Raw genomic sequence first — 15,666 nt, 5'->3', positions numbered from 1 at the left:
AGAATTCGGGGAAATTCGCTTCGAGTTTTAGCATTGCAATAGCAGCAGTATTTATCGAACTTTATTTTCTACGGCAATTATCGAACTTTATTTTCTACGGTAGACATTATACTCGATTTAACACAATTCGTTGACGATATATAGGCTCGTTTGAAGGCCATCAGAAGGCTAATAGGTATGAAGGCTTCAAAACTTTTATCCAAAAAATCCATTTGCTAGGTCTTGTTAGTTGACGGACAAACAAACTAACTTCAACATTACTGATTTTCAACTTCGGATGCCCCGGAAGTAGGGTTCCTATAGTACCAGCGATTGCTATTCAATTCGAAGGCGTTCCGCTATTAGTAAGCTAATTTCAATTATGTCTGATTATAACTGACGCGATGTCAAACGGTTTCCAGTCGGATGCCGTTTACACGGATCTGTCCACGATTTTCAATAAAATTAATCATGATGCTTCATTGAAACCAATCGTATCCTAAGAATCATCATTTAGCAGTCAAAATTACGTTCTCGAAGAGCTTTCCCCAGTATCATCCGGAGTTGCGCACGGAAGTCATCGTGGTTCCTTGATATTCTTATTCTTCTTCAATAATGTCAGTTTTGCTTGTCTTCATCTTTCTGATAATATCAAGATCTTCTTCAGTATCCGCCACTGAAACGTCACATTGGACTGATTTGCATAGATTGAGTGTAGGTTGACGAGAAAAATGTTCCATTTCAATCCGAATACTTTTTTGAAGAATCCATGGCTATTACTAAGATCCTAGTTTTTGTGATTATATGCTACACGCAGAGAAAAATATTGTACAAGTAACATAATTTTGGTTTCTCGCAACGATTTATTTTATTGAAATAGTGAAAAAAATTTTTATTCAATATAGCAAATATTGTTGCTTGAAACTACAAAATTCGATATTTAGTTTGTCCAAGTGAATTAGTTTGTTTCAATAAATGTTTAGATAAAAATAACAAATATTTTACTTGTGCATTCCTGTCAGTTTCTTGACAAACAATTCCATAATAAATTTAACTTGCAATATCAGTTTAAAATGAACTAACTTTAGATGAAGGATCCTAGGCTTTGGATGATGAGCTACAGGGCGCAAACCCCCCTTTGGCGGATGGGGGTGGGAGTCAATTTATACTTCGTATTGCAGGGTGGCAAGTGACCGGGAAAAAGTCGGGAATTCAGTTTTTTACCGGGAATTTTAGTGCAAAATGTCCTAATCCTAATCTTAGTAACGATTTTCAGCGTCATGATTTTCCTGATACAACAAATGAAAAGATGAAGGCCATTTTGTATATGAAGTAGAAGTTCAATACAAGTTTTGAAACTTCTTATTGTCCCTCACAGGTTCAATGGTGCACAATCCATTGAAAATATAGCCAACACCGCAGCAATTTTAAATCAATAAGAGCTTTCTTAGTTGTCATCAATAACAGCATAATCAATGCTCATAAAAAATAAGGATAATTTGGATGCTTCTGTTGGATTTCTATTAAATCTCGACAAATATTTGAAAAGATTCCAAGTGCAAATGACAGTTTCTCTTTGTTTATTTTCTCTTTAAATTATAATGTTCTACAGCAGATCGAAAGTTGACAGTTTCAGTCGTTATTCTATACAAAGTGTAAGATAGAAGGATTGCCTATAGGACTGTAATAATCGAAAAAGAGAGTAAGGAAAAAGGAACTGTCATTTGCACTTGGGACCTTTTCTAGTGTTTTTCTTCAAATTTAAGAATAAGTACGCATAATGGTAAAAGTAGCATCAGGTAACATGTTTAATAATTTTTTTGAGAATTCTTAGGAGCTGTGTTTTACGAGGGAAAATACGATACGACGTTATTCAGAATAAGGGCGAATGATTCCCCTAATTTCACCAAAATTTGTCTCAGTAATGTCAAATTGTGAGAATACTTTATCCACCGTTTGCAAGGAAAGGAGTATTTGATTTCCTTCTTTGACAGTTGAAATTAGTTTTTCAGAGTTCATAAAAGCCTGTTAAGTAAATCTTTGTTTAATTTTTTTTGAAGATTATCTGCTATGATGAGGATATTGATGTCGACGAAGGAGCAGTCGAAGATTGTCGATGATAGAAGAATCAAATTTATATCATCTCAGTCACTAGAGGCATAGATTGTTGTTTTTCCAAAGTGACAAGCGTACATTTTAAGAATTCTAGAAGGATTTTGTTCTCGCCAAAACCCAACTCTGGAAGATTATCGTATATGATGTTAGTAGTCGCGTTTCGTCCTCATGTGTACCTCGTGCACTGAACAACTGGTCGAAAAGGCTCTGTGAAAACACATTCAGGAGAGACTTCAGTGGCTTATGCTTATGGCAGTTGAAAACAAATTGCTGTCTCAGTTGCAACGTCGAAACGGTTTTGATATCATACCGTATAAGCAGTGCACAACCCGTAAATTTTGTCACGAGACGCCACTGGTTGTTAGAAGTAATCGGGTTTGAGATAGGAGTGTTGTGCTTTAGTTCATTCATTTTTAATTTTTAACCTTATACTATACCAGGCTAAAACAGTATTGGAATATACTAGAGATGCTCAGTCCGCGTACGATCCAAAAGAACTCTAGTTTATAAGAAATAAAACTGACACAGTTCATTCCAACAATAAACTTTGTTTTATCGTTTTACAAATTAGATCATAGACAAAAGGAATCAAATCAAAACATAAAGATAAATTAGAATTGAATTAGCATAGATATTGCCAATAAAATTAACTCAACTTTTGTTGATAAACAATAAATAGGCAGTTGATTACAACAATAAAATCAGCTGGAACGGTATTGGTTTTTCGTTTGGCTAGACCGAAATTTTGATTCACATCAAACAGAGATCATCGTTGATGTTGATGGGAGAAATTGGTTTCAAACAATCATATTCTAACTAGAAATTACCATGAATGAAATTTAAAAATCTACTAACTGTTTTGTTCTTTCAAACAAGCTCCATTTTTCTGTGTGTAGAAGTAAATTCTAGTTTGTTTTTCGAGTAGAGATGTGTGATTCGATGGAAAAATTGTGAACTCCTATGTTGTATTCGAATAGACTGACTCATGAAGTCTCTTCTGCGTGTCAAACTAGTGATGGGATTAGTGACCAAGGAGCTTGGACTCCCGATTTGACAGGAAAGTCGGTGAGATAGTTCTAAGTCAGAAAAGTCGGTGAGATAGTTCTAATTTTCATTTCACTTCATGGTGAAAACCAACTTTCCTTTCCTGGTCTTATTTTATACGCTTGGAACGAATCCTAGATCTCCTTCCGACACTAAATTTCTAACTCCGCGATACCTATGGAAGAGAATGAGGGGTCGTCGTCCTTCCGGAAAGTAGGTAAAGCATCAACATTTTCTTTCCTCCTTATCCTTTCATGTGAACGATGGAGTTGGAGCGACCAGCAATGGTGGCGATACCATTTCTTCTGAGATGTTTAGTCTGAGTTGGGATGGTATCAATCCTCAATACTACTTCCTAAGCAACTCTTAGTTGTCAATCAGCAGAAAACATTATGGTATCGGTCACAACGTAACGCAACTACGAGACGTTCTCAGTTGCATAAATGTTGGCAAATTACATGTTAGATTATGCGAAGTTCTGTAATCGGAATAACCCAAATCACACGAAAAATTCTCAGCCTACTGAATGGCAAAATTCAATATTTTTATTTGTGCAATTTGACATTTCAGTTTCAAGTTTTACGATAATTGAGTTTGTTATGTCGACCGTCCCACGACGAAAGGGCCTAACTGCAAATGACAGTTTCTCTTTGTTTACTTTTTCTTGTACGATTTACCGAACTGATTTTATATTTGACGCTTTACCCTTCGCAAAATTTTCAAGGTAAAACTACAAGCTTTCGATTTATATTGGAAACTTCGGAAGATTTGCAATAATGGCTCCGATATGATCAAAAGAGAACGTAAACAAAGAGATGCTCTCATTTGCAGTTAGGCCCTTTTGTCGTGGGACTATCGATTTTAAGTCAAATCTTCGACCAGAATACTGCTTGAAAACCCCGTTTTTAATTCACATAATTGTGTAATGAAAAATTTCTCATCCATTTTTATATAAAAAAAAATCTACAAATTTGAATAGTGTTTTGAAAATTTCGTATCAATTTTTGTGTCATCACAAATAGAAAGGCATGACATTTGAAATTCTTATCACTCCGTAACCGTAAGTCTGATCCGGATAGAAACCAAAATTACTCTAGGACCTTTCATTTGAATCTAAGTTAGTGTCAATGGTCTCTATGACAAACCGAGTGTTAGCTTTCCGAACCTCAATCGCGACTGATTAGTGTAAAAATGTCAATTTCACATAAATTAATTGGATTTGATAATTTTCATAGTCGTTATAACCAAATATACTTATTGCAATTTTACCGGAATTCGGTTTTCGATTCCGGAAGTTACCCAAAAATGTTTATTTGGAACGCGCTACGCTTTCTTAAAGATGGCTTTTCAAAATTTTCGGATCAAATAAAAAGGTGTACAATCCCTTAGGTGAAATTAACTGACTTCGACTACAACGGTCTCCGAGTTCCGTTTTTGAAAATGTCGGAAATAAAGGAGCTTAGTCGTTTTCTCCAAGTAGGCAAAACTAAATTTATTCATACACGAAAATTCAAATTAAATAAACAAAAATTCAAATTCAAAAACTTATGGTCCCATACAAAATTGGTGAGCTTTATGCTTTTTCGACTTCCGATTCTAGAATTATAGGGTGATGAGTTTTTAAATTTCAAACTGTTATACACGATGACTATACCAATCGTAAAAAATCTTCAAAGTTGAGCTCAAATTTATTCCAATTTATTCGTCATTAATTCATGGTCATACTGCTTTATCCCATTTGTTGCCAGAGGAGAGAGGAAAACAAAATCTCAAATCTGAGGGTGAAAATAATCTTGCCACGCGACGTGTAGTGATGGTTGGCGGAGATGTTGCCTTAGAGATATCACTATAATTGAAAGGCGTGGCGCCCGAGCACAGCTGAACATGCTTTGTTCTTCTGTTCATTAAGGCTGTTTCTTCGTGTGTTTCACATGCCGGGTAGTTTGATTGGCAAAACGCTTCCCCCGGATAGGAGCTAGCTATGAGTTCGAGTCCAGTCTCTGCGATGTTTATTTCATAGTATTCGCTTGTCATTTTTTCAACCTGTTTTCTTCGTAAGATATTGATGATTTAAGAACCGTTTTGAGTTATGCTGGTCGCTGAATACCGGTTCCGGAAGTACCGTATATAATGATCAAAACATCTTAAGGTTTGACTAAATGCATCTTATGGAATGCCTTATCGATTTTCACATGTTTAGTATCAAAAGATTAATGGTTTCATATAATTTTTCATTTCGATCCGATTTGCAGTTCCGAAATTTCAAATCATCACTTAAAACAATTGTGCGAAAAACTGATTTTTTTTCTAAATTGGGTTGAAATCTGTTTCAATATTCATTCATATTAATTGATGGTTGAATAAACCGTGTTCCATTATACGCATCCCCAGTGTGAAAAAATGTAGAAGAAACAAGAAATTTTTATTACTTATAATCAAACTGAATCCCTTTATAAATTATTAAAATAATTTGAAAACTTACAACACCGATAAATATTTTTGCAAAAACATGAGGATTGATAAAAAAAAGCCATCACAATTACTGGTAGCTATGCTGAAGAAAACATTTTACTACTTATAACTGTTAACCCATTATTCGGTACTGTTACTAAAAGGTTGTAAACAATCAGTTTTTTTATTCTAACTTTTTTCACATTAATTCTAGAGAAACTTCGGCATATTACATATCTATTAGAAATAATGATATTCAAAGGCATGTGGACTTTCTGAAGAAGAACGAAGGTCTCGTAACATGGACTCTGCACTTTATTGTAGAAATACGAAAAATCATGGAAAACAACCAGAAATTGCGATGGCTACAATATTGTCGAAACCGAAAGTAGAAACCGAAAATGAAACAGCTCAAATAAACTTATTGTAGAATCAGTTAAATAAACCGATGTAGAACTTAATCCTCATATAGAAATGCAATGCGATCGCTGTGAAAACCGACTTTATACCATTCGGCTCAGTTCGTCGAGATCACAAAATGTCTGTCTGTGTGTATGTGTGTGTATGTGACAAAAAATGTCACTCAATTTTCTCAGAGATGGCTGAACCGATTTTAACAAACTTAGATTCAAATGAAAGGTCTTAAGGTCCCATACAAAGTTCCTGAGTTTCATTTGGATTCGACCTCCGGTTCCGGAGTTACAAGCTGATACGCACCAAAAATAGGAAAAAAAATACTCACACGTTTCTCAGTGATGGCTGAACCGATTTTCATAAACTTAGAATCAAATGAAAGGTCATACGGCCTTATATAATTTTCCTGATTTTCATTTGGATCCGACTTCCGGTTCCGAAATTACAAGGAAATATGTGCAAATTTATGAAAAACTGCACACTCAATTTACTCGGGAATTTCTTAACCGATTTTTACAAAGAAGCAAATAAAAGGTATTAAAATTCTCTAAAAAGTTCTCGAAAAATTGATCTAGATCCGACTTCCGGTTCCGGTATTACAGCGCGATTAGTGAAAATTTTCAATTTCATGAGTATTTTTTCACAAGCGACAATGCGCAAGAGGTGCACATTTTTATAAAACTTACTAAATTGTTAGTGAATATATAAAACTACTTTGAGACTACTAGTCCCCGGATTCCGCTTCCGAAAGCACCGATAATAGCGAAGAAAATCTCTAAAAACGGAACTCACTTCTATTTCTCAGCAACGGTTAAGCCGATTTTCACGAATCATGATTCAAATTAAAGCTCCCATTATCTTTAAATATACTCCTGATCCGACTGTTGAATCTTTTCGGCTGCCGAGACATGTTTCCTAAGATGTGCCTTCGTTAATGCCCAAAATTCCTCAATTGGTCGAAATTGTGGGCAATTTGATGGATTCATGTCTTTTGGGACGAAAGTGACATTTTTGGTAGTATGTCATTCTACCGTTGATTTCGAGTAGTGGCTAGAAGCAAGATCTGGCCAGAAGACAACAGGATCCTTGTGGCTTCGAATCATGGGTAGAAGTCGTTTTTGTAAACATTCCTTGATGTATATTTCGCTGTTCATTGAAGCAGTGGTGATGAAGGGTTTCGAAATCTTACCGCAGCTACAAATTGCTTGCCAGATCATAGCTTCCTTACCAAATTTTTCGACTTCAATCGATGTCTCGGACTGGTTTAACACTTGCCCTTTTCGCACCGTATAATATTGTGTAATATTGTAGTCCCGGCAAAGGATTTGTAATCGAGTTTCACGTAGGTTTCGTCGTCCATGATTATGCAGTTCAAATTTCCAGCAAGAATCGTATTGTACAGCTTTGGAACCCTCGGCCTGATCGATGCTTCTTGTTTCGGACTACGTTTTTGTTGTTTCTGTTTCTGCGCGTTCTTTAGCACGAAGAACATTTGACTTCGAAGTGCCCACTTTTTTTACCACATCCCGAACTGAAACCTCCTTCTTTTGCTCGAACGCCTTCAGTATACGTTTATTCAACTGAGGGTTAGCAGGACCTTTTTTTCGACCCGTTTTCGGTTTATCCTCAAAGGTGTTATCCTCACCGAACTTCCTGATTGCATTTCGCACGGCTTTTTCACTTACTCCTTACATTTTTGCTATCTTTCTCAGTGACAATCCGCGTTTTGTGCACTATTTGTACACAATTTTTCGACGTTGTTCCGCTGAAAGTCCCCGCATTTCGAAACAAACTAATGAAAACAAATAAACAACTGCACAAGTGGTTAGAGAAGAGTGTAAACAACAGGACGCAGCCATAAAAATTGACAGATTCTGAACCATTGCGAAATGGCAGCGGTTTTTAGTTGCGTTCATACACACTTAAAAAAACCCTGTGATTTTACATCTTATTAGATGCACATAAATGGAGCGTCACAGTTCACGCAAATTTACGTTCGAAGAACATTTAATATTGTGTCTAAGACTCCATGACATAAAATTCATTTGAATATAAAAAAGAATACTGATAGCAACCGCCGCGACTTGAACCGAGAATCATTGGATCGCAAGTACGTCTGTTAATCGACTGAGCCACAGGAGCATGCATCTGCTTGGCTGGTGAAAGGTGCATTTAAATTTATACAGTCGCACCTGCTAGCAGAACGCAAGTTACAGTCGAAACCAGTAAAATTCAAGCTCATCTAACATTAAGTCATTCCAAATAAAATTTTCCGTCATTTGACAAATTAAGTCTTCAAGAATTACATCGTATGAGGGATTATGTCACCTGTGAAATTCAAATTTTTTTGGAGTGTACTTTCTGGGACAGTCCTTACAAACTTACATCCTTTTATATATATATATATATATATATATATATATATATATATATATATATATATATATATATATATATATATATATATATATATATATATATATATATATATATATATATATATATATATATATATATATATATATTTATTTTGTGATTTAAATCCTTACACGAATCCAGACCCAGTCTCCTCAAGTTCGAACTGATTTGTAAAAACGGAAACGAAAAATTTTGACCATCCGTCTGACTCAACCTTCGCCACTGTGCAAGCAAACAAATGACGACTTCGCAGTTCACCGCCAATCTACTCACATGTTCCAATCTCGTTTTTCAGTGAGGTGCGTATCATCGGATCTACTCAACTCGAAAACAGCAGCGCAGCAACACATCTAAGTAGCAGCAGGAGAGTTGAAAAGAGTGATTGCCTAGGACATTTTGCTGAACACCCGACTTTGGCAGGAAGAATGCACAACTGGTTCTCGGTGGAATTGTAGTTTGCTGTTTAGAACCGGTATTCGATGTTTAACAGCAGTGGCGCAGACATGTGTTGGTGAATCGACGTCGTGAACAATCGAAAAGCTCGTGTCGCTCGAGATCAAATAATTATCGCGAACGAAGGATAACCTTTCGTTCAGGTTGTGTACCTTTTTCGGTTAAGGGGAAGGGGGTCGATCTGGGAAGTCATTTGTGAGTTTTTTTTTCTTTCTGGTGGAGAAACAGAATCGGAAGAAGTTGCTGCAGAAGAAGAACGAGTTCAGTGAGTGAAACGGCGAAGCTAAGCCTAGCCTAACCAAGTCGTGCCGGAACCGAGCCGGGCTCAAGTTATGGATCCGGCGGTCGCTTGGTTCCAGGAAGAGCAGGAAGGACCGGCGAAGCGTATGTGGATGAGTATTTGGGAGACGATGGCAGAGTTAGATCCTCCATTGACCGTTCCAGTTGAGAACCTAAAACCGCAACGGGCCGGGACAGAGAAGTCCAACCGTGGTGGTGGTGGTGGTGGTGGAGAGAATCGTATCATCGGTGGAGGTGGTGGTACTGGTGATGATTCGCATCATCATGTCAACCATCATCATCACCATCACCATCATGGTAATGCGTTAAGTGAGAACAACAACAACAACAACAATAGTAACACGAGTAACATTAGTGGCAACGGTAATAATAATAATGGTAACAACGGGAACAACACGCCAACCGGAGGAGGTGGCACTATTCTAGTCAACAACAACGAGAAAAACTACAATCCAACCCGGAAGAAAGCTGGCAGTACCGTGGACAATAAGGCGAGTACTTACAACATGAACAAACAACATTTGCGGCTAATTGGAATCCACGGTGGTTGTCCGTGGCGTCCGCCGACCTTCAAATACGGAAGAGGAATCATTGGGTAAGTGTTTTTTTTGTCGTATTCCGTCACGTTATCATATCTGCTAGATAATTTTCGACTCCACCGAAACAAAACCAAAAAAAAATAATAAGACGTAATAGACGTTTCTTTCGGTCGTTGCGTCGAATGGTAGATAAGAGGGAAGGACATATAGAGAGAGCGATAAATCGAATGTGTTTGCATGTTGCATCAATGTGCATTGACACCTCCCCGTTACCGGTTGTTGCTGCTTTGTTTCTACGCTACGTGCGGTAAACAATACTCTGCGCTTGAAAATCTGATTATCGCCGTGTGATTGGCGTGTTTTGGCGAAGTTTCTATTTTAGTTGACCGCATGGTTGGTACAAGCAGCTCATGCCACATGGTAGAATTTTTTCTTCCCTCTCTTTCTCTCTCTCGCTTTGGCGAACCGACTCGCAGACCACACTTGTTACTTTGTCCGGTGGGAGACTGGTGTCCAAAAATTGCTAGAATAGTGAAAGTAATAAAAAATTTTAATGTATTCCAAACTAGGGATGCTCAACACATCCTTGGGTGAAACTCATTCTACACCAAGGTTGCAAGGTTAAGATCCAGCCATTCAAATCAAAACGCCCCACAATTCCTACGGATCGGATTGTTGTAACAGCTGCCGGCCGGGCATGTTGTGACGGTGGCGGAAGCAAACCAGCTCTCCTCACAGCTATTACGCCAGTAATTCACACTGTACAGCACAACATGATGATGCCTATCGGAAAGAAAACAAGAAAGAAAAAAAAGGAAAAATACGCGACCATGGCGAAATGGCACCTCCGAACAGCGGTGCCGGGCAGCGTAGGAATTCCCTTACCTCATTTCATTTTTCGGTTCGAGTCTAATAAACAAACAAAAACACGAACACAGGCGCAGTTATTTAAAATCTGATAATCACCGAACAGCCTTGACAACAAGAACGCGAACCGAAGTCAAGTCGCTTTCGGGTGTGAGTATTTTAGCGCAGTTTCTCATTTTTTTTCTCGCCCGATCGAACTAGAATGAGACACTTGACGAACGGTTTTGGGACGTTGAATGGCATTTGTTGCTATTTTATTTTCGCTAATAATTCTACATTACATGGTCAAAAATGTACGGACGTGCGTTTTTTTTTGTGACCTACATTTGTTTTTCAATTTAAGTATATTAATGTCGCGTTGTCGATTCACGGAACACGTCTAGGACATTTACCTTGTCGTGTATCGATCGAAGATTTGGGAATTTTGCGAAATACACACAAAACATAGTTCTACGTGTGTGAGTCAAACACGACACCGTTGCAGCCTTTCTCATGCAGTTCAATTGAAACTATTGAATGTGTACTAGCGATTTAACGTTGAATGCATTCAGTATGAATCATAACATCACTTCGAATACCAACGAGACAAAAACTACCACGGATATCTTACAAAGTGTGAACGCTTATTTGGATACTTATGGTTGTATGTCAATTCAACCTTGTTTGAATAGATTAAATGTCGGTGTGATGAAAACAAACAACATATTGAGTAAAATGGAAATGTGAGCAGAAAAAGGTTTTGCATACATGAGAAAAAATGATATTGAAGTGAAACGAAGCTTCTGATGCCATCTCCGACAAACTAGACTCCAAAAAGATAGATTGTAAGTCTGTAGATTAATGCTTTTTCATGTAATCTAAAAAAAATGTTATTCCCATGATATTCATTCAACCTCTCAAAACCTGTTTCAATCTACCTTGTGGTGTAATTATGCCTTTCATATTTCACATATATTTTTATAAATATTACTAAGGGCTTCTTCAAACAACTTGTCATTGAATTTTGAATAAAAACACGGATGTTTATGTGGGCATAAAATAGCATAACCATTTCGATTTGTAAACAGTTTTGAGCTAATTTTTTAAGGAATTTTTCCCGCCTTTGCATTGTTGGTGTAAATGACGCTTTGGAATTTTAAACGCACTTCACTCAGTGATTCTGGAACCGAGCGTTAGATCGAGATAAAATTCAAAAGTAGACCGAGAGACCATAAGACCTTTCATTCGAGTCTAAGTTTGTGAAAATCGGTTTAGTCACCTGTGGGTAAATGGAGTGAGTTCCATTTCTAAGCTATTGACCCCCTTTTCCGGATCCAGGAGCTGAGAAATGGTATAGCTGAAATCAATTCGTTTGCTTAGCAAACTGACAAACTTACTTAACACATGGATCAATAAGTCCCGAGACTAAAGCAGAGATGGCGCTCGTAGTAAACCAGTAACCACGTCTTTCTAGAGTACTAACCTTTGCTTGAAATGGGTCAAAATTTTAAGTCGATCCGACCAGAAACAGCTGAGTTATCGAGGTTGGAGTAAAGTCGTTTTGTAGTTTGTTTAAAAAATGGAAAAAAACGAGTTTCGTGTTTTGATAAAACATTGTTTTTTAAATGGGTAAAAACACCGTGCAAGCGAAACAATGGATTGAAAAATGTTATCCGGACTCTTGTCCATCAAAAGCAACGATTTGTCGGTGGTTCGCCGAGTTTAAACGTGGTCGTACCGACACAAATGACGCGGAACGCTCGGGTAGACCTGTGGAAGCCGTTACACCGGAAAATGTGAGTGAAGTGACAAAAATTATAATGAAAGATCGTAAAGTGAAGCTCCGTGAGATTGCTGAGATGACACAGATATCATATGGAAGTGTATTTACTATCCTTCATGAAAAATTGAGCATGATAAAGGTTTTTTTTCCAAGTGGGTGCCGCGATTGCTTTCGATGGAACAAAATGCACCCTGCCACAAGTCGATGGAAACAATGGCGAAATTGAACGAATTGGGCTTTGATCTGCTTCCTCACCCCCCATACTCGTCAGATTTAGCCCCCAGTGACTACTGGCTCTTTGCTGATCTTAAAAAAATGCTCCAGGTAAAAAGATTTCAAATGAGGAGGTCATCGCTGAAACTGAAGTTTATTTTGAAGCGAAAGATAATTTTTTTTATAAACATGGTATTGAAAAATTGTAAAAACGTTGGAACCATTGTATCACCCTAAAAGGTGATTATGTTGATGAATAAAAAAAAGTTTTGCAAAAAAAAATGTTGTTTCCATTGTTAGTCTCGGGACTTATTGATCCATGTGTTACTTTAATGGTGCATATCCCGTCTTCGGAACATAACTGAATGAATTGTAGATTTTCAGGATCATCGTTCTTGTTATGTTTTTCCGCTGCACTCGCATCTTCCTCGGTTGCATACACCCTGCGAATAGGGATGTGGTAATATCGATCGATTAATCGAGTAATCGATAAATAATCCAAATAGTCGAGTAATATTTAATCTCTTAGTTTGAAACTAATGTTCGATTATTAAACTAATCGAATAATTTGAAAAAATCAATAACAATAATCGAATAATTAATCGAGTAATCGATTAATCGCCCTTATTCTGCATAACGTCGTATTGGTTTTTCGATCGAATGTGGTTCGATCGAATCATAGCTACCTTTGATTTTGCTAGCGTTATGGAGAATACAAATGAAATACGAACGAAAAAAACGATACGGCGTTATTCAGAATAAGGGCGAATAATCCAGATAATCGAATTAAATTTAATCGAATAGTTTGAAAATTATACTCGATTATTGACATATCGAGTAATTAAACAAATCCGACATCCCTACCTGCGAGTGCCAGGTTTGCGCCGCAGTCGACGACCTTTCATAAGTTCTCTGCTGAGCAACACGTAGGCCATTCTCTATTTCGTCGCTGTTGCTAACCTGTAACCCGCCTAATGTACGTATGTTGGAACATTGAGATCTTTTTTACGCGGTTTTATTTTGCGGATATCTGAAATTACGCGGTTATTTATGCATATTTCTGAAATCATGCAGATTTCCGAAAATATGCAATTGTTTTATATGCGTATTATCAAATTTATACGGTTTTCTAGTTTTGCTTAGAAATGCATGAAACGTCGAGATCTGGTGGTATCCTGATTTTTTTCAAGTCAACACAGTCGATTTTTTTTCCAAACAAATATTGTTTGAGATTTGACCAGCTCTTGACGTTTCATGCTTTTCTAAGACATTTGACATTTGATTTCGGAAATTTCATTTTATTCATTTCGAAGACATTTGGTTTCATTTATTTCGAAGACATTTGGCACTGAAATTTTGTTTTCAATTTCGGAAATCTTAAGTTCCATAGTCGATTTTTTTGAAACAATGTTTTGTCGATATAACACCAGATCTCAATGTTTCATGAATTTTGGAAGGCCTTCGACAACTTAAGATTTGTTTTGCGGTCTTTTTACGCGGATTTCCGAAGCTAAGCGGTTTTTATGTGTGTTTTTTTTGTGTGGTACGTATCCCCCGCGTAAAAAAGACCTTAGTGTATACTTGGTACAGTTCGTGATGCATGCGTCTGTGCCATTCTCTTCTTTTTCGCCTCTTTCTCCTCCTTTTCAGATCATTCCGTCAGACCAAGAGACCTTTCATTTGAATTTAAGTTTGTGAAAATCGGTTCAGCCATCTCCATCTATCATCTACAACAACAGAATATTATTCTCATTTGCTACTTAGCCATTGTAGACTAGCTGGCGCACCGTCTTGCGAACGTTCCTCATTAAATTCCGTACAGACTTCTTGGCGACAAGTTTTGACACTTTTTTCCAATCTTTTTCGAACTGTTGTATGGTTTTGGTTGCCGAGACATGTTTCCTATGATGTGCCTTCGTTAATGCCCAAAATTCCTCAATTGGTCGAAGTTGTGGGCAATTTGGTGGATTCATCTCTTTTGGGACGAAAGTTACATTTTTGCTAGTATACCATTCTACCGTTGATTTCGAGTAGTGGCAAGAAGCAAGATTTGACCAGAAGACAACAGGATCCTTGTGGCTTCAAATCATGGATAGAAGTCGTTTTTGTAAACTTTCCTTGGTGAATATTTCGCTGTTCATTGAAGCAGTGGTGATGAAGGGTTTCGAAATCTTACCGCAGCTACAAATTGCTTGCCAGACCATAGATTTCTTACCAAATTTTTCGACTTCAATCGATGTCTCGGACTGGTTTAACACTTGCTCTTCTCGCACCGTATAATATTGTGGTTCCAGCAAGGATTTGTAATCGAGTTTCACGTAGATTTCGTCGTCCATGATTATGCAGTTCAAATTTCCAGCAAGAATCATATTGTACAGCTTTCGAACCCTCGGCCTGATCGATGCTTCTTGTTTCGGACTACGTTTTGGTTGTTTCTGCTTCTTATAGGTTCGAAGATTCAAACGTTCTTCAGCACGAAGAACATTTGACTTCGAAGTGCCCACTTTTTTGGCCACATCCCGAACTGAAACCTTCTTCTTTTGCTCGAACGCCTTCAGTATACGTTTGTCCAACTGTGGGTTAGCAGGACCTTTTTTTCGACCCGTTTTCGGTTTATCCTCAAAGGTGTTATCCTCACCGAACTTCCTGATTGCATTTCGCACGGCTTTTTCACTTACTCCTTCCATTTTTGCTATCTTTCTCAGTGACAGTCCGCGTTCTGTGCACCATTTGTACACAATTTTTCGGCGTTGTTCCGCTGAAAGTCCCCGCATTTCGAAACAAACTAATGAAAACGAATAAACAACTGCACAAGTGGTTAGAGAAGAGTGTAAACAACAGGACGCAGCAATAAAAATTGACAGATTCTGAACCATTGCGAACTGGCAGCGGTTTTTGGTTGCGTCCATACTTTCTGGGACAGTCTTTATTTAATAATGGTGTTCATTTTCAAAATCTTAAATGGAATGCTGCCCCGACATTTGTGTGATCGGATTGAAAGAGGAAATAATTTGCATAGGTACAATACTAGAAATGCGTCTGATGCGAGAATACCAAGCTTTTTATCAGCCATATCGCAAAACTCGTTATTGTACAAAAGAATTAGTTTTT

General features: G+C 37.5%; 1 protein-coding gene across 4 annotated transcripts in view; it reads left to right on the top strand.

The window, feature by feature from the left end:
- The window catches only part of LOC131426971 (non-canonical poly(A) RNA polymerase protein Trf4-1-like), a 58,925-nt gene that overhangs the window by 3,074 nt on the left and 40,185 nt on the right, over positions 1-15,666 (top strand). For all 4 annotated transcript variants that reach the window (XM_058589801.1, XM_058589803.1, XM_058589804.1 and 1 more), the window contains exon 2: positions 8,717-9,769. In XM_058589801.1, the coding sequence (XP_058445784.1) occupies positions 9,207-9,769 (563 nt within the window). In that variant the 5' untranslated portion in view covers positions 8,717-9,206. The remainder of the gene's footprint in view (positions 1-8,716; positions 9,770-15,666) is intronic.

The sequence above is a fragment of the Malaya genurostris genome, chromosome 2 (assembly GCF_030247185.1).
Source record: "Malaya genurostris strain Urasoe2022 chromosome 2, Malgen_1.1, whole genome shotgun sequence".
In the NCBI taxonomy this organism is placed as follows: domain Eukaryota; kingdom Metazoa; phylum Arthropoda; class Insecta; order Diptera; family Culicidae; genus Malaya; species Malaya genurostris.
The sequence above is the reverse complement of the archived record's forward strand: the minus strand, read 5'-3'. Positions and strand labels throughout refer to the sequence as shown.